Genomic DNA, 19654 nt, shown 5'->3' on the forward strand with positions numbered 1-19654 from the left:
TTACATGCTCCAGGCTGTGGGTTTGATCCCTGAGACAAAGAAACAACCAGCAGTCTGGAAAGCAGTACGATCAGTTCCTCAGAGAGAACACAAGACAATAGCTTCATGACTGAGACAGGCAAAGAGTCCTTAGAACTTGAAAACGCTAGCCATGAAAGAAAATGTTGATAAATTACATTTTGCTAAAATGATTGGCTTTTATATATATATACATACATATATATATGTATATATATGTATGTATATATATTTTAAAGAGCACTATTAAGGCAAGCTATAGACTGAGGACCAACAGTTACAATTAATTTCTGTGTAGTGGGTCTGGCCTGTGTCTTTTATCATGTCTATTGCTTACTAAATAAGTCACATCTAATTCACACCTGGGCCTACAGCACAACCTTACCCCTTTCCCCTGAGTTTTGCCAGTAGAGCTATCTGTGGCACAGGTGGGTCAAAGACGCGCTTACTGAGTCAGTTTCTCCCCACCTGACTCATCAGATGCCCAGCAGACACGCTAGGAACAAATGGAGGCAGTAGAGGGGGCTCTAAGCTAAGGGGTGGCTGGAGACTCGGTGAGCCTCCTGGAGTAGGTGGTTAAGCGAGAGGGCCTGCTGGGGCAAGTTCTGTGGTTCAGTTTAGCTACTCTTCCAAGATGGCGGCTGTGAGTCATAGATGAGGCGAGCCTGTCTGGGTATGCGGCTCATTTAAGGCAGTTAGAAGCCAGAGAAGAAAGGAGGATGAGAGGGGACTCTGGAATATTGGGAGCCCTGAAGAGGCAGAAGAACCTCCTTGTGACTAGAGGATACAGCCAGGGAAAGTTCTGCATGTCTATGAAGACAGCTTGCTGCAAAGCCGCCTCAGTTCAAACTCTTGGTAGTTGCGAAATTTCATCACTATTAGTGTCTTGAAAAGTGACATAGCATAATACCTCGTTCTTCTGAACTTCCTGGGTGTCTAATAAGAACAAATGGTGGGGGCGGAAGTAGAGAAGATGAACCAGAGAAAGAATTAACTATCTTCCTTCTTTTCTTCCTTCCCGCTCCTCCTTCCTTCCCATCATTTAAGCAAACTTTAATGGAAATTGTATATACGATTACTCAGTTCCCGCGCCTCCTTGTGCTTGTCCTGTTCCTTTCTTACCTGGCGAGGCTTGGTTTTCAGTTCTGGGGTTTTAAATTATTTACTATTTAAACTTAGTTATTTGCAATTGTTGTCTGCTCTTAGCTTGAGGTGAGACCGCCTTGCTGGGGCGAGTGCTCCCAGGGGCAGGGAGAGGAGGAGGACTGGAGAGCGTAGGAGAAAGGTGGAGGAAGGAGGGGAAAGGGAAGAGTAGCAGATTCATTTCCCTGGGATCCCGTCTAGTTTAGAATCAGGTCGCATCAAGGCCGTGGGGGAAGCTGAGTGAGAGGAAGAGGCCAATTCCAAGCCCAGGCTTAGCTGGCTACTAACGTTAAATGCTCAAACTCACCTCACTAAAACCCAGGAGCAGAGAATTCCCAGGGGCCCATCTGACTCCTGTCGCCTCAATTAGTCTTTCTACACCGAGATTTCAACATAGGCTATTTTTTGCTTGCTTACTCAATGCGCTGTGTGAGAGTTGCCTAAGTCGATAGTACAATGAGTGTGTATCCTTTTGTATTGCAGTGGACTGTTTCATCATGGGAACAAATCACACTGCAGATAGTTTCCCCACTAAAGGACACTCATGCTGTTTCTAGCTGGAGGCTGTTTTGAGCAGTGCTGCTATGAACTGTGTTTCAGACGACTCTCTGCAGACAAGTGTACTGGCTTGGATATGCAGTTGATTTGCGAGGAAACCAAGTAGTTAGCTTTGACAGAAACTGCCAGGAATTTTTCCAAAGTGGTTAGACAACGTGACACTTTGTCTAACAGAGTTTTATGGTTCCAGCTGGCTCACCTCACTCTGAGCAGCTGCTAGTGTCCATCCTGAATGATAGGAATTCTGGTGGGCATGCATCTTAAATGACTTTCATTTTCATTTGCTTGGTTAAAACTGAGATTAAAGAGCCGGAGAGATGGTTCCATGGTTAAGAACCATGCTTGGTTTCCCAGCATCCATATGGCTGCTCATAACTCCAGCTTCAGAGAATCTAATGCCCTCTTCTGGCCTCTGTGGGCACCAGGTACACACATGGTACACAGGCATACATGCAGGCAAAGTACCCATACACATCAAATAAATTTTGTTTTTTTAAAAAAGAATGCAATTAAGCATATTTTCAAATAGTTGGGTAGCTTTTATAGTGAAGTGTTTAATTCAAGGTCTCTACTTACTTGTGATAGGTTTTCTGTGTCTTTCTTGGTTGGTAGAGGTTCTTGATTATGGATATCTCTTATCAGACATATGGACTATAGCTAGGATTATTTCCTAAGCACCACAGGAAGGTTAGGCATGTGCGTGTGTGTATGTGTGTGTACATGGTATATATTAGGCATCATGTGATTTAATAATCAGGCAATGAACATTCCTCTAGGTGTCTACCAAATGTCTATGACTTGGCCATTAGATGTTTTGAACCCTTTCTCATGAAATTCCAACATCTTCAGACATCATGTTGGCTATTTATATTATAAAGTGGAATTTTGTTTATTTCTTTTTATTTTGGCAATGTTGAGAGAATTAAACCCAAGGCCTCTTTTCCTCATACATGCTAGGCAAGCCCCCTATCCCTGAGCTACAGCTACACCACTATTTAATTTCATACCTGAGGAAATAGAGGTTCATAAGACTAATATTTTGCCTAAGAACTCAGTTTTTAAATTATTTATGAGATTCCACAAGCTTGCCATTGAGAAAAGGGAAGTTGTGCAACTCTTGAGGCATTTGGTTGACTTATTAATTTCCAGAACCTACTGGAACACTGGAGAAGATAAAGGCAACAATGAGTTCTTTGGAAAGACCAACCAAATGAACAATGTTTAGATAGAACTCATCAAGTGAAGAGTCTTATGACCAAACTAGGACTGGAAGAAGAAATAATACCACTTGCCTTACAGAAGTAATACTGATTGTAAGGAAAAGCTATGAATAGCTGTGACAAGTAGCATCAAGGAACTTAAAGTATTACTAGTGGAACTGAAAACTGACAGGAGAAGAAGTAGAGCATCTGAATAGATCTGTCACTACGAACCAAGTGAGTTTCAGCCCCACATTTAGGGTCATTTTAATTTATATGAGCTTACCTCAATGCAACGTCATTGTAAGTCAAAGATAATCTTTATTTTATCCTTTTGAAATGGAGTGTCAGAACATATGCATTATTTCATGTACGCATCTTTTTTCCTGAGGTGACAATATTGAATTTGCATTCTTTGCATTTTTAAAATATGTAAATTCTTATTAAATTTTGACACTGTTGTGTACAACGGATTTCTTGAATTTATTTTCCTAGCTGATTGTATATCAGTATTCCCTTCTCCCAGACCCTGATAGCCTTTCTATTCTCTGCTTCTGTGGATTTAACATTTTGAAACTGCACATATAAGCCATTTTAAGTGTTATTTTTCTTTCTGCAGTTGCCTTGTGTTCTAAGTTTCTATTGCTGTGATAAAACTTCATGATCAAGAGCAACTTGATGAGGAAAGGATGGATTTGTCTCTCATATTCCAGTCCCAGTCCACCATGAAGGCAAGTCAGGACAGGCTCAGGACAGGAACGTACAGGCAGGAACTAAAGCAGAGGCCATGGAGAAACACTGCTTACTAGCTTGCTCCCCATAGCTTGCTCAGCCTGTATTTTTTTATTTATTAAAGATTTCTGTCTCTTCCCCACCGCCGTCTCCCCTTTCCCTCCCCCTCCCCCAGTCAAGTCCCCCTCCCTCGTCAGCCCAAAGAGCAATCAGGGTTCCCTGCCCTGTGGGAAGTCCAAGGACCACCCACCTCCATCCAGGTCTAGTAAGGGCTCAGCCTGTTTTTAAATGCAATGCACAACCACCTGCTTAGGGGTAGCACCGCCCACAGTGAACTGGGTCCTCTCACATCAACCACTAGTCAAGAACATGATCCACAAACTTGCCTACAATCCAGTCTGAGGGAGGTAACCCTTCAATTGAGAATCCCTTTTACCAGATAGGTTTAGGTTTGTATTGAGTTGATCAACACTAACCAGCATAGCTTGTTTACCTTAACGCAACATCCCAGGTTAATTAACAGTGTCACAAATGATACGAATCTCTTTTTTCCATTGTATTTATACCTTACATTTTCTTTACCTATTCATTTGTTGACAAGACACTTAGGCTGATTCTGTATTTTGGTTGTTAAGAATAATACTACACAGAACATGGAATGTAGGTATGTTTTTGATAAGTGAATATCATTCCTTTGTGATGTAAACATACTAATGTGTCTGTTAGACTGTAATGAAGCCATTTTTAAATCTTTGAGAACCCTCTACAGGGTGTTCTAGTTTCCATTCCCAAGACAATAAAATAGTGGGAAGGACAGAATTTTCAACAGATGGTTTTGGAACAGGTAGATATTCAAATGTGAAAGAGTAAATATGGACTCCTACTTGGCACCACATACCAAAATGGATCAAAGGCTTAAACCTAAGGTGCAAAATCAGAGAGGAAGACATGCATCCAGCAGGGCAAAAGTGGCATGCTAGAGCATGCAGCTTCCAGGCACTCTGCTTGGATGTGTGCTACCAAGAACCCAAGTACGACCTTTCCTAGAGCCTGGCTGACTTTACTTTCCAGGGTCTCCACGGTAGCTTCTGTGTGTGACCCCATCAGGGGCTGCTCTCAGGGACTCTGCTCTTCAAACACACTGCCTGCTCTCCCTGAGGTGTGAAACCATCACTAGCAGCCTCTCTGACCCTGTTGCTCTTGTATGTCACCTGCCTGCCAAAAAAAGAATCATATGGGAGATGTCAAGGTCTGTGTCTGGCACAAGTTATTCTTGGACCCCTGGAGTCAGAGGTGCAGTGGTTTCTGAATGCCCTACCACCCTAGGCTGTCATGAGTAAGCAGAGCACCCCTCGAGTCCCTTCTCAGAAGACTCTTCCCTTGAAAGTCTTTGAACAAAATTTCTACTTCGCTGTCACTGAGCCTGTGGTGGGTGGGACCTGTTCTGCATTGTTCCAGTAGAGTGCACTTGGCTTATTTTCCACTCCTTATATGTCTTTGACTGAAAGATTATTTACGCATGTTATTTTTCTGGTCAAGTTTTAAAACCTTACTTCTCTGCTCCTCCGTGCTCTGGCTCTGGACATCAGGCCTAAGCCGTGAGTGATGACTTTGTCACCATCAATGGTGTGCTGCTCTCTGCTGGACAGGCCAGCCTGGCTCCCATGAAGTCTCCGGTATAAACAATATGCGTCCAGATTCTTTGCCCTAACACTGCTAATTCTGAACAGAACTCTCATTTTCCACTGAAACCTCATCAGTTTGGCCTCTACTTTCCATGTTCCTATCAGCATTTTGATTCTGAGTCCTTACCAGAATTTCCCATTAAACTCTGCTTACTAGGGTTTCCCCCGCCAGCCTATTCCCCCAAACTTTCCCAAACTCTTTCTGCAAAAGAGTTAGTTTCCCCATAGTATCTCTGCTGTAGCAATGACTACCCGCTTCTTTGTGCCCTTTTTTTTTCTTCTGCATTAGTTTTCCATCACTAGCAAATATCTAAGATGAAAACCTTAGGAAAAGAAAGGGTTTTTTGGTTTAAAATTTTAAAAGTTTCAGGCTATGACTGGCTGGGCCTGTTCCGTTGGGTAGCCCATCACCAAATTAAAGTGCTTACCTCAAGACCAGGAAGTGAAAGTGAGGGGTTCCACAGTCCTTTTTGAGGGGATACCCTCTAATGATACTAAGACCTCTATTAGTCCTTATGTCTTAAAATTTCTAACAGCTATCTAGTATCAAGTTGGGGACCAAACCTTTGAACACTTACTATATTTATTTAAACCACAAATGACTCTTAAACATTATTCCTGACTGGTGAAAACTGGTTTGGGTTAAATGAGATTTATGTTATTGGACTGACACTGTCTGCGTGTAGGATATGCTACCCTACACTCGAGGCCGAGTGTTCCAAAGTCTCGGCTGTTCTCGTCCATGCTGATTTCATGTATGATGGGCTCTTAGACAGAGAATTGGTGTGGCTTCCTTTCACACAGCAAGGGAGTGGAGAGATGGCTTGGCAGTGAAGAGCACTAGTTGCTCTTGCAGAGGACCTGGGTTTGATTTCCAGCACCCACATAGTGGTTCACAACCCTCTGTAACTCCGGTTCCAGATCTGATACCCTCTTCTGACCTCCACAGACACCAAGCATGTAGGTGATGCATGCACATACATGCATACGGCACTCACACATACAATAATAAAATGAATAAATCTAAGAAAAATTAAAAATTTTTGAATTGCAATATATGTTAATGAGATTGCAAAAGAGTTTAGAGTCAGGTGAATAATCTGGACCACATTAAATTTTTTTTTCTTCTCCCTGAAAAAAAAAATCAGATTTCTCCTGAATAAAAAGATAAGGCATGCTAGGTCCATCAAAGCCATCAGGAAAGTATCTAGTTGTGGCTTGTTTTAGAGTCAATCAAGCGTACGTTACTCTATATTTCATAGCTTTGTCCTGACAGTTTCATCTCTTCCTGAAATAGGTGATTTCTCTACTTACCTTGGCGTTTGCCAATATCTTGTATTATGCCTCACCCTGGTGTTCGCTTTTCTCTTAATCACCTTAATTTATAAATCTAGATTGAAGGGCTGTAGCTTCTATCCCAGATGCCTCAAATGGTCCACTTCTTCCACATCCTAACTCATAAATCGAGGCTGATTCTGGTCTCGGGGCTATTCTCAGAGTGTTCCTTGTTGGTATGTCAGAAATGGTCCAGCCTTTGGGGATACTGTGGGTCCTGGGTGTTCTGGAATCTTGAGTTGTTTCTCAGAAGCGTAATGGAGACTTCCTGCCCCGCTGGTGAACCCTCCTTCATACACAGTCCATGAAGCAGTGAATGATTCATGAATCTCAGTGTGAGAAGAGATTTCTGGCCAGTCAGAGCCAGAGTTACATTGGCAGGGGCCTTAACTGATATTGTCCCCGCAGGCCACGTGTAGCATGGTTATAAAAGCATTATTTGGAGTTCCAGTGATTAAAGTAGATTTGGATATTATTTTTATTTTTTTAATTGATTTTTATTGAGCTCTACATTTTTCTCTGCTCCCCTCGATTTCGATATTATTAGAAAATCTTGAAACCAAATGGGTTGCTTTCCATGCTGTTGAAAGGTTAAATCTTTTTATTTTTCGTGTGTGTTCGTGTGTGTATGGTGTGCATGTATAATGTGTGTCCATGTGCATGTAGGTGCATGTGTGTGTGTGACTGAAGTTGACACTGGGTGTTTTCCTCCACTCTTGTCTACTTCACTGAGGCAGGGCTCTTGCGGAACCCCGGAGCTTACCGATTTCAGCTTGCTTTGGGGAATCCCCCGTTTCTGCTCCCCGGTGCTAGGATTACCAGCAGCTGGCGTGGCTTTCCACGTTTACCTGGACACTAGGGATCTGAACTGCAGTCCTCCGGCTTGCACACGCTTTACCCACGGAGCCAGCTCCCCAGGCCCAAGGTTAGAACAAGGGTATTTAGTGCAGACCCCAGCCCTGACACACCCTTCCCCATCTGTCTCCACTAAGCCCTCACTTCTTGGCTGCTTCTCTTCACAGGACATTCTAGAAATCGCTTTGCTAAGTTGATTTGGTACAGTAACTCAATACACGTGCAGAGGCTTACTCTGGGGTGGGGGGGAAAACTCAGATTATACACAGGTGTCAAGGTCTCAAAGTAGATAAATCCCACTCTGTTTAGTTCAGACGAGAATTTATTTTTTAACAAGGAACTTGGCCGGAGATCCTGAGTCAAATTGCGGATTAGCTTGACTGACAGAACGACTCCTTGGTTTATTTGTTTTATTTCAGCCCCTTTGAGCTATATTTAGACCAACACATTCCAAGTGTACACTGTGGTCATTATGGACTGTCACCAGTGCTGCTTGCTGCAGAGATTTTTTTTTTTAAACTGTCCTATGGCGCACTTTCTGGCTGTCACTGCTGTGGTCCTCAGCAAGCTGGCTCAGGATAAGACAGCTGTGTCTTAAGCCGCTCAGCAGATAGCATTCTTTAGTAGACACTCTGTCAACTCTGTGAATGCCTCTCTCGATCCTTCTAGTCTGCCTAGCCACTTCTCTACACAGAAATCCTAGTGGCATTTTGGGAATGCAAGTTGGCCCCATCACTCTTTCCCCTTATAGTATCCGAGGACTTCAGTTGCTTTTAGGATACAGTAGACTTTTGCCATGCTTTCTGTGGCTTCTCTGGTCAGGGTGTGAATTCCTACCAGGTTCTTCCATTGCTCAAGGCTGTCTCAGCCCAGGCCCCCTTAGCCTGCCGTCTGTTCTTAGCTAGTTCACACACAGCCACATACATGCAGACATACACACACACACAGCCCACAGACATTGTTATCTCTAGTTGGAAGGTTCTGCTCTATTCTCTTAGGACAGTCCTTACTTTTCCAACTAAGCCCTTTGGCTGTACCACAGAAGCTGATAGCACTGGCCTGTCTTCTGTACAAGGTAGTAAGGGCCATGAGGGTAGGCTATATCCTCTTTTCTGCTTGGATAGAGGTTTAGCATCATGAACATATGTACTGTCAATACTCACTATTTATTAGATGACCAAGACTTCACCCTTCCGGAAAAGGGTATCTGACTCATGCGAGCAGTAACCTCATTACTCCTTCCTCTCCTTCCAGTCTACCACTGTCTAAAAGCTCTTCCTTCATCTGAGATTTGTTATTTGTAGAAGTGATCTGTACCTCGTTTTCTAGTGGCCAGGAAGGTTTCTTTTTCTCTTTCTGGGGGTGACTCACATCCTGTTCTCTGAGTGAAACTGCATTGCTCTGACCTCCTCTCCAGGATCTCTGGCCACCCATGAGCCCCTCCTGAGTAGAACTCCAAGCTCAGACCACAAGATGCAGTATCGGGAAAAGCTGCAGTAGGAAGCACTGGTTTTTCAGAGGTGGTGGGGGGAGTTAAGGACTTGCCTGGAGTTTGTCCGTGCCTCGTAAACAAGAACGAGATGCTCTCCGTTCGTTGGTATAACACCATCTGTCCTGCTCAAATAAAGAAGTGGCAGCAAAAAATAAATTAAAAAAAAATAGTAGGTTAGTTATCAAAAACCGTGATGTGAAAAGTTAGCTTGAGTAGAAAATAGAGACTGGATAATTTACTTATAGCAACAATGTTTTTCTTACAGTTTTTTTCCTAGCTTTTTTTTAAAAAAAAAAAAAAACAACTATGACTGTATTTGTAAAATCTGTTCTTGCAAAAACAACCTGATGTTGACCACATGTAGCATTGGTTCTGGGATAATAACTTTTGCTTTCCTTCCTTGCCTGCATCATTATTGGCTTTTATATCATCCTGTTTCCTTTGTCATCCACTGATATAAAAAATTAAAAAAAAGCCCCCACCCCTCGCATTGTAGACAAGTTTCTCTCATGCTAAGGAACTAGCTTTAGATTTAATAAAAAATAATATATCCCTAATGCTAGTCCAGTGTTCTAGTTTCTCCTGTTTACTCTAAAAAATGAGCAAGCAAACCAACCAACCTTCTCAAACCTGCAATTTCTGAACGCTAGATAGCCAGCATCAAACAATAACATTTATGTGTGACTATCTCTCGGGTCAGGTGATGCAGGCCCAGTGCATCAAGACAGAAACTGAATTCTACATGCGCAGCCGCAGCGAGATAGTGGACGGAGAAGGCCACACCATGGGGGCACTGTATTGGCAGCTGAATGATATCTGGCAGGCTCCTTCCTGGGCCTCTCTTGGTAAGTGTTTCTTTGTGCGCGAGAAATCAATGCCTGTGTGGAGAGGGACTGGGACAGCATGGAGCCTGAGGAATCAGATTACCCCAAGGAGAACTGGGCCAAAGAGGCTGTTCCCTGACCCTGCTCTGTGAACTCGCCACGCAGCTGCCCCTAACAGTATTTCCATGAGCTTGCTATGCTGGGCAAAGCAGGCTGGTGAGGAGTGTGTTCAGAGATTCCAGGTGTGATATGGGGTGGAATGGTTTGTGTGTGTGTGCATGTGTGCAAGTGTGTGTGTGTACATGGGTCAGAGTTAGACATGAGCTGTCCTTCTCAATCTCTAGCTTACTTTCCCCCCACTGAACATGGCGCTCTTGAGCTGATGGTTCAGTGAGGCTGGCCAGCCAACAAGCCCAAGGAACCTCAGTCTCTGCGTTCCCAGTGCCGAACGTGCTGGTGCGCCCAGGTTTACCCATGGATGCTGACCTTCTGAACTTGCATGGCCAGCAATTTACAAACTGAGCCATCTCCCCAGTCCCCGCTGCATAGCATTTTGAATTTAAGAGGGCTTTTCAGGGCCCAAAGGGCATTGATCTTGTTCTGTGTGGGAGAATTCTGCCAAGTAGAAGATTGGTTCATGTAATGTCAAAGTTTCCCATTTGCTAACTCTGACTTAAGTCTGTAAAATCCCCGTTAGATGGCTCAGTTTGTGTCTTGGAAAAGGTAGTGGAGTCAGAAATGCAGGTCAGAAAGGTTGCCAGCTGAATCGTTTCAACGAGCAATCGGTTATGTGACTGGAATGGGATTTGCGTTTTCATCTGTTTTTGTACCTTTAGAAAGTTACAAGGACCATAGTGGGTTTCCGACCCCCAGAAGCAGAAATAACGGGATGCTATAAAGTGAAAGAGTGTGTGGCCATCTTGTAGTCTGTCCACTCCGATGGCTATCTCTCAGGAGACTGTAGTTCCTCCAGGAGCCGTCTCCTGCCAGCAGAGAAAACGTCCCCAGTAGAAATCCACCGGGCTGGCTTCTCCAGACCACACTTCTCCCGCCAGTTGCTATTTTAAGAAGAACAGGAACCACTGGGAATGAAATATTAAAACTTGAAAATGTGCAAACCATGAAAGAAATTGGTTTGTATCTTTCTTCCGCCTCCACAGTTTGCAGCATACATTGTGTTACCACCTCCCCATCCCCATCCTCCCCATAGAGACAGCCGTGCACTGCTGTGCTCCGGGCTCTGTCCTAGGCGCCCTATGGCACAACATGCTGGAGGAAGCACTGTGCTCCGGTTTTGCAACTAAGAAAGCAGTCCGCGGAGGTTAGGCAGCGAGCTCAATGTCCTGTGGCCCAGTAAGCACAGCACACTGAATCACTTCTGTTTTTATTTAAGTACAGTCTATTAATCACTCCACTGTCATTGATTTATTGCTTCAAAGTGGCTTAGTCACCAAATTGCTTTATAATTGACAAAAAAAAATGGATGATCAGGATGTTTTTCTAAAAATTGTGCAGCTGGAAAAAATTGCTATCTGTTTAGTTAATTAAAATCTTTACGTCATTTCTCCCTCCTCCAGATAGTAGCTAACAACATTTTCTAGAAAGTTCACTTCCTATTTTAGCAAAATTAAAATTTACTTTATACATCAACCTCCTTGAGAAGGTTTTTTTTCCCCACCTTTTTTTTTTTTTTTTTTTTTTCCTTTTTGTTTCTGGCCTCCAGAAATGGTTCTTTATTGGGGAGAATCTTCATTCTCAGACAGATATTGAGAGAAGAAGAGAATAGAAGATTAGGTGTGAAGCTGTGGTGGTTTGAATGAGAAATGTCCCCCATAGGCTCACGTGTGTGAACACTAGTCCCCAGCTGACAGTACTGTGTGGAGACCTTACAGAACCTCTAGGAGGTGGAGCCCTGCTTGAGGAAGTCTGTCACTGGAGGTGGGGCTTAGAGGTTTTATACTCTCATCCCTCTTCCTGCTTCTTCTCTCTGCTTCCCACGTGTGGCTAAAATGTGGTCAATCAGGTTTCCCTGCCCTGTAGACTCTCTCTGGAACCTCAACCAAAACAGATCCTTTTTTTTTTCTAAGTTGCTTTTGGTGGTGATATTTTAATAGCGATTCAAATATAATCGATACAGGAGGCTTATCCTACTAGACATCTGAACAAGGCATGGAATTCTATAAGTCTTGACAATTTTGCATTGTATTTGAGGAGGGTTTTTTTTTTGGTAGGAGGTATTATTAATTGCCGTGGATTTGGCTGTTTAGTCTGACTGTGAAAGCCGTTTTGTATAGTAACTGTTTTGCTTTGCTTAGGAGATTTTGTACCTGCGGGAAAGGAGACCGAAGTCTAGATACCGAAGTCTAGATATTTCTTATGAATGAGAATTTGCAACAAGCATCCTTTCCTGGTTCTATTAATTTCCTTTTTTATGTGCATGTAGGAAAAAAGAACCTTGGGAGGCAGCATACTGGTGCACTCTTGTAATTCCAACTCTTAAAATTGCATGAGGCTAAGGTTATAAGACCCAGGGTTTAAGTCTAGCCTGGATCTTGTGTTAAACAAACAAACAAACAAATCAAAAGAGTATTGATGTAGTATACTGAGCTTCTGGAAGCAAGGTTACCTCTGAGAAAGAGCTATCTTGGAGTAAAATCTGGGCTCAAGATACCATGGCCAGCATGTTTCAATTAAGCCCTTGCATCTTTCTTCCTTTGGGAAATAAGCCATTGCAACCCTCCTGCCTTTATCTTTCCACTGTTGTGAGGTTGACATGAAACAGTCTCCAGAACTGATGGACAGAGCCCCGAGCACCCCTGAGTCCCCCACAAAACAGACTCCGTCACACGTGTGCCTTAAAAAACCCTGACAAGCCCTGCTCGCTGCTCATGCGGAGCCTGAGCTGACTGCTTGTTCCCGGTGTCTCCCGACTCTCTGGGCTCTTTTCAGAGTATGGAGGAAAATGGAAAATGCTGCATCACTTTGCTCGGCGTTTCTTTGCTCCGCTGCTGCCAGTGGGTTTTGAAGATAAAGGTGTGTTTTATGTCTATGGTGTGTCAGATCTTCACAGAGACTACAAAACAAGGCTCACTGTGAGTTATTTGGATTGTGTGTTGTGTGTGTGTCTCTAAGGTTGAAGGGAACTTTTCGATGACTTCTTGATGGAACGCTCTTTTGGGGACGTATCGACATGTTTGTAACATAAGCCGGACGGTGTAGACAGTCAGTGTTTAGGGTAACAGCCGCTACGCATTACACAACCCGAGCAAGGCTGTTATCATCTTGAGGATTCGGTTCCTTCAACTGTCGGAGAATATTCATCTGTCTCCTTCAGTATTATGGATGACAAATGAATAGAAGAATTATGTGTAAACCTCAAAGTGCTATGCAAATGGAAGATCCTGTGAGCAGCTGGTACTAGTCCAGATTTCACCAAAGAAGAAGTTAAAAGGGCGTGGCAATGTTGAAATCAGCGAAGCTGTGTGGAATAGGTATTTAGAAAGATACACTGTGTTTAAGTAAAAAGAAAGACTTAGGAACCCTTGGGTGCCTGCCGTTTAGGCGATACCACTAACGCTAGAAATAAGTCCTGTCTGTAGAAAACCTGCCATGTGCCAGGTTTTTTCAATAGAGTTCTCCTCCTCCTCATGAAGACAGGGATCCTGGGAAGCTGAGCAATTAGTTACTTGGCTAGAACTTAAGTGGCTGAGATGAAGGCTCGGGCTTATAGTCACCTGGTTCCGCTCCTCCGTTGCCCAGTCAGTATTACTCTGTAACAGACAAAGCAGAAAGCAAGAGCAGTCACTATCGCTCTTTGCTCCCTAGCTGAGGCTCCATACCTGGAGCTCCCTGAAGCCTTTGTGCTCTGTGGTGACTTCAAGCGCTGTGATGAAAGCAGGGGAGGCTGCGATTCTCTACAAAGAGCCGGTGCCTGATCTGCTGAGGAGATGCGGGGGCTGTACGAGGGAAAGCTGTGTGGTGTCCTTCCACCTTTCTACTCACGCTGACCTCTTCAGCCCGACCAACTACCATTTCCTGTCCTCCCTTAAGGACGCCCAAGGGCTGGTCAAGGCCAACATCACCGTAAGTATCTCTCTCGTCTGGGGTCCCAGTGCGCTACGGGGTATTCCTTCTCTCGCGCCAGCCAGCGAGCTGTGTCCTGGTCCTCTCCTGCTTCCCTCTTTGTGCTCTTAATTTGAGGATGGCTCCTCTCCTCCTGCTGGATGCTAAGGCTAAGCAGTCTTTATTTCTACCTCAGGATTTGTTTTTTTTGTTTTTGTTTTTGTTTATCGAGATAGGGTTTCTCTATAGCTTTTAGCCTGTCCTGGAACCAGCTCTTGTACAATCTTCACAGAGATCCACCTGCCCCTGCCTCCCGAGTGCTGGGATTAAAGGCGTGCGCCACCACCTGCCCGGCTTCGGGATTTGTTTGTAATTGATGCCTGCCACCTGCGCTTTCCTGGTCCCTTTCCCTGGTGGGGATGGGATGGAGGAATGAGAGGTGCCATAAGCCACCTTTGCAGGTTGCATTTCCGCCGGGCTCCAGGCTGTGTTCTAGGCGTGCTACTGCCTAAGCCCTGGCTTCTGCCACTTCCCCGGAGTGCTGTGCTCTTGTTTTGCAAGTGCAGAAGCTGTCCGCAGAGGGTTAAGCAGAAAGCTCAGTGTCCTGTGACCCAGGAAGCACTGGAGGTTAGTTGGTTGAGTTCACTCCAGTTTGGACTCTTTAAATACAGCTTATTAATCACTTTATTGCCTTTGATTCATTGCTTCAAAGTCACTTAATCACCGAATCTCTTTATAATTGGCAAAGAAAATAAAGGATAATCAGCTTATGTTTTTCTCAAAATGATGCAGCTGGTAAACTTGGCACCTGTCTAGTTGATTAAAGACCTTTCCTTCCTTTCCTCCTTCGTGTAAAACCTGACAAAAATATTCTAGAAAGTTTTATTCTCTGTTTCAGCCAAATTTAAATTTGTTACACAGTTTACTTTATTGAAATTTTTAAAATTGGCTTCAGAAACGATAATATAAAGACACTAATTTTTTTCAAAAGAAGTTAAAGCCACCAAAAACATACCTTCTTTCCAAATTAATAGTGAAATTGTCTCGTGACCACGTCTAAGCCCTCTGGAAACACTAAGGTCGGAATAGAGATAAGAAAGTTGGCATGTGCTTATGGCATTTTTTAAATTTTTTAAACAGCAAAGCAAAAAACAACTTGTAGTATTTTAATGAGGAAATGTCCCCCAGACACTCACATCTTTGAACTTTTGGTTCCCAGGTAATGATAGTGTTTGGGAGGTTTCAGAGGTGCAGTCCTCTTGGAGGAAGCGTGTCCCTGGAGGTGGGCTCAGACTTTAAAGCCTTAAGCCATTTCTAGTTTGTTCTCCATGCTTGGTGCTTGTGGTTTAAGATATGAGCCCTCCAGTTCTGTTCCTGCTGCTGTCCTTGCTGCTTGCAACCATGCCCCTGCTCTGCCGTGGGATCTTGACACTCTTCTGTATGTTATGTTGGGTGTGGTGTTTTGTCACAGCCACAGAAGAGCCACCATGTACAACCATGGCAAAGGCAACTGGAAACGGACATAGTCACCCTCTATCAGCTTAGGATATGAATCAAATTGGTTTGTTGTTGTTGGAGAGATGGTTTAGTTGTCCAAGTGCTAGCAAACATCCAGAAGCCAAGTAAAAAGCCAACTGTGGTAGCCTGTACCTGAAATCCCAGCATTGTGGAGGCAGAGACAGGGAGGATTCCTGGGCCTTGCTCGTCAGACAGCCTCGCTGAATTGAAGAGCTCTAGGCTTAGGGAAAGACCCTGCTGCTGGAAATAATCTTTTTGAACCCTGTGAAGATGTATCATTCTGATTGGTTTAATAAAAGTTGAATGGCCAATAGCTAGGCAGGATTTCCAGGCTCACAAGATGATGGAGAAGTGGCATGGGCAGTAACAGAGTAAAAGAAATAAAACCATGCGGCAGAAGGTAGATTGATAAAAATGGGTTAATTTAAGTTGTACGAGCTAGTTAGTAATAAGTCTAAGCTATTGGTCGAGCTTTTATAATTAATAAGTCTCTGTGTCATTATTGTTGAGTTGACGATCCTGGCAAAAAGGCGCACCTACACCCTGTCTCAAAAAATAAAGTGAATGAGCAGAAGGCTACTTGGCCTCACTCTGTGTCCTCATTGTGCTTGTGTGTGTGTGTGTGTATGCGCGCGCGCGTGTGTGCACACACATGCATATATACACACACACATACATACACACCTAAAGTATTTAATTTTTAAAAAATTATTTATTTATTTTTTCTTAGCTAAACTTTGGTTTACTTCATGCTAATTGGGGTAAAGTAGCAGAAGGGCTTGCGCCTTGTTCTTCTAGTGATGTTGGTTATCAGTTATTGTCTGGGGTACCGAGTGTGTGTATGTCTGTGAACCCAGAGTTCAAGCTCAAACCCCAACTCTGCTGTAAAGCACGCAGAGGTGTGACCTTTTGTTCTAAAGCAGGCATCAGAGAGAGCAAGGCCCTGGAGCTTTGGCCTTATAGCAGTAGTAGCCAAGGCCTCTCTGGTGCCTCCTGGCCTGGCTGGGTGAGCTATGTCTGCATTGGGGGCTTCACTGGAAGAGAAGGTGCCATGATTTGGGGACATGAGACATAGCTTCATACCTGAGTCTAGAGGCTCTGCAACCAGCTATGCTCTTTGAATCCCTTGACAGTCACTTAAGCCACCCAAATGCCAAGTGTCCCTTTCTTGGTGATATTCTAATGAAGGTTCATAGAGATACAAAGCATTCAACGTCTCAAGAGAGATTTTCCTTAGTAATTGGCATTTATGCATTTCCTTGGCTTGAGAAGACAATTTGGTAATTTTCCACAGACTGAAATAATTTTTCAGGTATTGTCAAGTGTCATAACTGCACAGACAAATATATGACTTTGAAGTTAGACCAAGGGATTGGGAAATGCGGTTTATATTAGGCCCACATAAATGCCTGTCAGACAGAGATGTAAACTGCAGTTCTTTCTCGTCCTTTATTTCCTTTATCTTTTTTTTTTTTTTATTTTTTCAGGTCACCATCTCTCAGAAGGGTGATTTATTTGTGTTTGATCTGAGAACTTCTGCCGTCGCTCCCTTTGTCTGGTTGGATGTAGGGAGCATCCCAGGGAGATTCAGTGATAACGGCTTCCTCATGATCGAGAAGATGCGCTCTGTACTGTTTTATCCTTGGAAGCTCACCAGCAAGCGTGAGCTGCAGCAGGCTTTCACTGTGACCTCCCTGGCAGATACCTACTGAAGCCACGTGGCTGGATTTCAGCAGACACTGGGAACGAAGCCTCGCTAAAGCATGACTGGAGAGAAAGGCGGCCTGAGGTAAAGCGGAGAAGCCGCGGCATATCTGCTAGCTGGTATGTGCCGACTCTTCCATGCCTCCAGTTGTACAGTGGATGTTTTTAAAGATGTCTGATCACCCAGGCGATGCCCTTGGACAAGGTCATGCCCAGGTGTTCTTGAGTCTCCCAGGATTGTGGTTTCAGAACTTTGTCCCATAGAAGGGTTACACAACTTGATGATCTTTTAGGGAGATTGTGACATGGTGGTGTGCATTCATGGAACTAAACAGGGAGGTTCTAAAGTAATGTAGGGCTTTCATTAGCAGTATAAAGTGATACTCCCCGAAGACAGAGTATGTGGCTGTTATTGCCAGAGGAAATGGGAGCTCAGATGTTACAGTAGAGAATGCGTGATGGCAGCCATATTGATTGCTGTTGGTAGACAGTGGAGGAGCTCCATGGTTGACATTTGATTGCCATCTTCGACATAGGATTTCTTTTCTCATAAGAGTGATATTTCTTTAAAAATTAGTGTAGGCCGGCTGTGCTCCTACCTCCCTGTAGTCCCAGTGCTCTGGAGGCAGAGGCAGGGGGGATCACAAGTTCCAGGTTGGCCCTGGCTACACTGTGGAATTTTTTCACTCATCTTGGCCATAAGCTTTCATGTGGGCATTAGTCTTAACACTGATTCTGATGAGCTTTCTAATCCAGAGGGGTAAGCTGCATTTAAACTCATTGACTCCGGTGTGGAATTGGCAAACAAGGTTAATAGGCAGCCAATTTGGGGATAGGTTCAGGGACCTTTTGTACCTCTTTTATATTTTTTTCTATATGTTTAAAATTATATGCAAAGCCACAGGCTATACAGATTGCATTGTCAACTTGATTGTTCGTCCGTGCTCTGTTTCACCATTTAATAAACATCCCATTGTGTATAACGTTGCGCTGAACATTTCTGCTTGACAAATGAGAGAATTTGGAGAATATAAACAGATTGCTAGGAAGCGTTCATAATTGCTTAGTGGGATGGACAGGCGATGAATATTTCTCTTTAAATCTAAGACTCATTAAGTAATGGTTTTGTTTTTAAAACCAAGGAACACTAGGCCAGGAAACCCTAAAAAGAAGGTAAATACCTCAATACTACAGGTTCTTCAATCCTTTTCTTCAGTACCCAAGACTTTACTCATTTTATAGACACAAAAATAAACACAGACTCTCTTTCTCTCTCTCTCTCTCTCTCTCTCTCTCTCTCTCTCTCTCTCTCTCTCTCTCTCACACACACACACACACACACACACACACACACACACACACACACACATATACACACGCTGTTCAGGGACTGCCCCTTGCTGAGGGCAGCAGAGACCCTTACTCTTCTGTAACTGGGGGGCGGGGATTCCTCGTGAGAAGCCTGTGAAATGGGCATGGAAGTTGATAGACCGATTAGCAGCCATATCCAGTCTGCGTCATGTGGGAGGACAAGTATAAAATGGCTTAATTTTAAATGTGTGGAATCAAATGTGGAGGTTCTGAGGCAATAGCACTGGGAGATGCTACCTACCAAAGATGAAGTGTGTCACCCCAGGGGACTCTAGAGCTCCTGTTTCCTCTGACAATAATAACCGGGACTAGAGAGATGGCTTGAATGTTAAGAGCCCTTGCTGCTCTTCCAGAGGACCAAAGTTAAGTTCCCAGCACTCTTGCTAGACCTCGCTCAACTGTACCTTCAGGTCAAAGGGTTCTGATAACCTCTTCTGGCCTCTGTAGGCGTCTGCATACACGTGAATGCCCAGACATTCATGCACTATTTTTTAAAAATAATGAGGCTTTTTTGGGGAAACTTATTGCATGCTTCTCTAGTGTGAATTTTGCAGATGATAGCATTGTGTCACCATGTTGGCCACACTTCGTAATGTTTACATTGGGTTGATACCCAGATGAATTCTGCAACCTGAATGAAATGACGTAACTTCCGTATTCTCTATTCTTGTGGTAAAATGGGATCAGTAGTCCCTCCTATTTTATTTTTGTAGAATAAGTGAATCAGTTTAGCTCAAAACTGCGGCTGCAGAGATAGCAGGACTGCTAGCCACGCTTCTCATGCTCAAATCCACATTCCCAGGTTTTTTAACTGGAGGACTGTGGGCAGTAGCTTCAGTTCTCTTTGTCTGAACACAGTATGGACGTTGTTAGGGGATGGCAGTAGCCAGCTGTTCTTCCAGACAGCCTGGCATGGCTTGGTCAGGTGTTTTTTTTGTCACAGTTGCTGTAGTGAAGTCTGATATGCTCACTCTTGGGTTTGCGTTTCTGAGTTCGCTTGCTGTCCTTGGTCTTCATGGAAACAGTAGACAAAGGCAGAAAAGAGCAGGGTCAGGTCTCACTGATCCAACCTCGCCAAGTCCATTCCAGGGAGAGTGTATGGCCGGGTCAGCCTGCACAGGGGTGGCTCCTCCCATCCCCAGACAGAGAACTATAAAG

General features: G+C 43.9%; 1 protein-coding gene across 3 annotated transcripts in view; it reads left to right on the top strand.

Annotated features, from left to right (window-relative positions):
- Nucleotides 1-18108, top strand: part of Manba (mannosidase beta) — a 74350-nt gene extending 56242 nt beyond the window's left edge. Inside the window, exons 14-17 of one of the 3 annotated variants that reach the window (XM_050155565.1) lie at nt 9718-9862; nt 12791-12933; nt 13667-13924; nt 16909-18108. In XM_050155565.1, coding sequence (XP_050011522.1) covers nt 9718-9862; nt 12791-12933; nt 13667-13924; nt 16909-17133 — 771 coding nt within the window. In that variant the 3' untranslated portion in view covers nt 17134-18108. Of the gene's footprint in view, nt 1-9717; nt 9863-12790; nt 12934-13666; nt 13925-16908 lie in introns of those variants that run through there. The other 2 variants (XM_050155653.1, XM_050155720.1) reach the window with 2 other exon arrangements.
- Nucleotides 18109-19654: the final 1546 nt, after the last annotated feature.

The sequence above is a fragment of the Alexandromys fortis genome, unplaced genomic scaffold (genome assembly GCF_014885135.2).
Source record: "Alexandromys fortis isolate MF-2015 unplaced genomic scaffold, M_Fortis_MF-2015_v1.1 scaffold_19, whole genome shotgun sequence".
Classification (NCBI taxonomy): domain Eukaryota; kingdom Metazoa; phylum Chordata; class Mammalia; order Rodentia; family Cricetidae; genus Alexandromys; species Alexandromys fortis.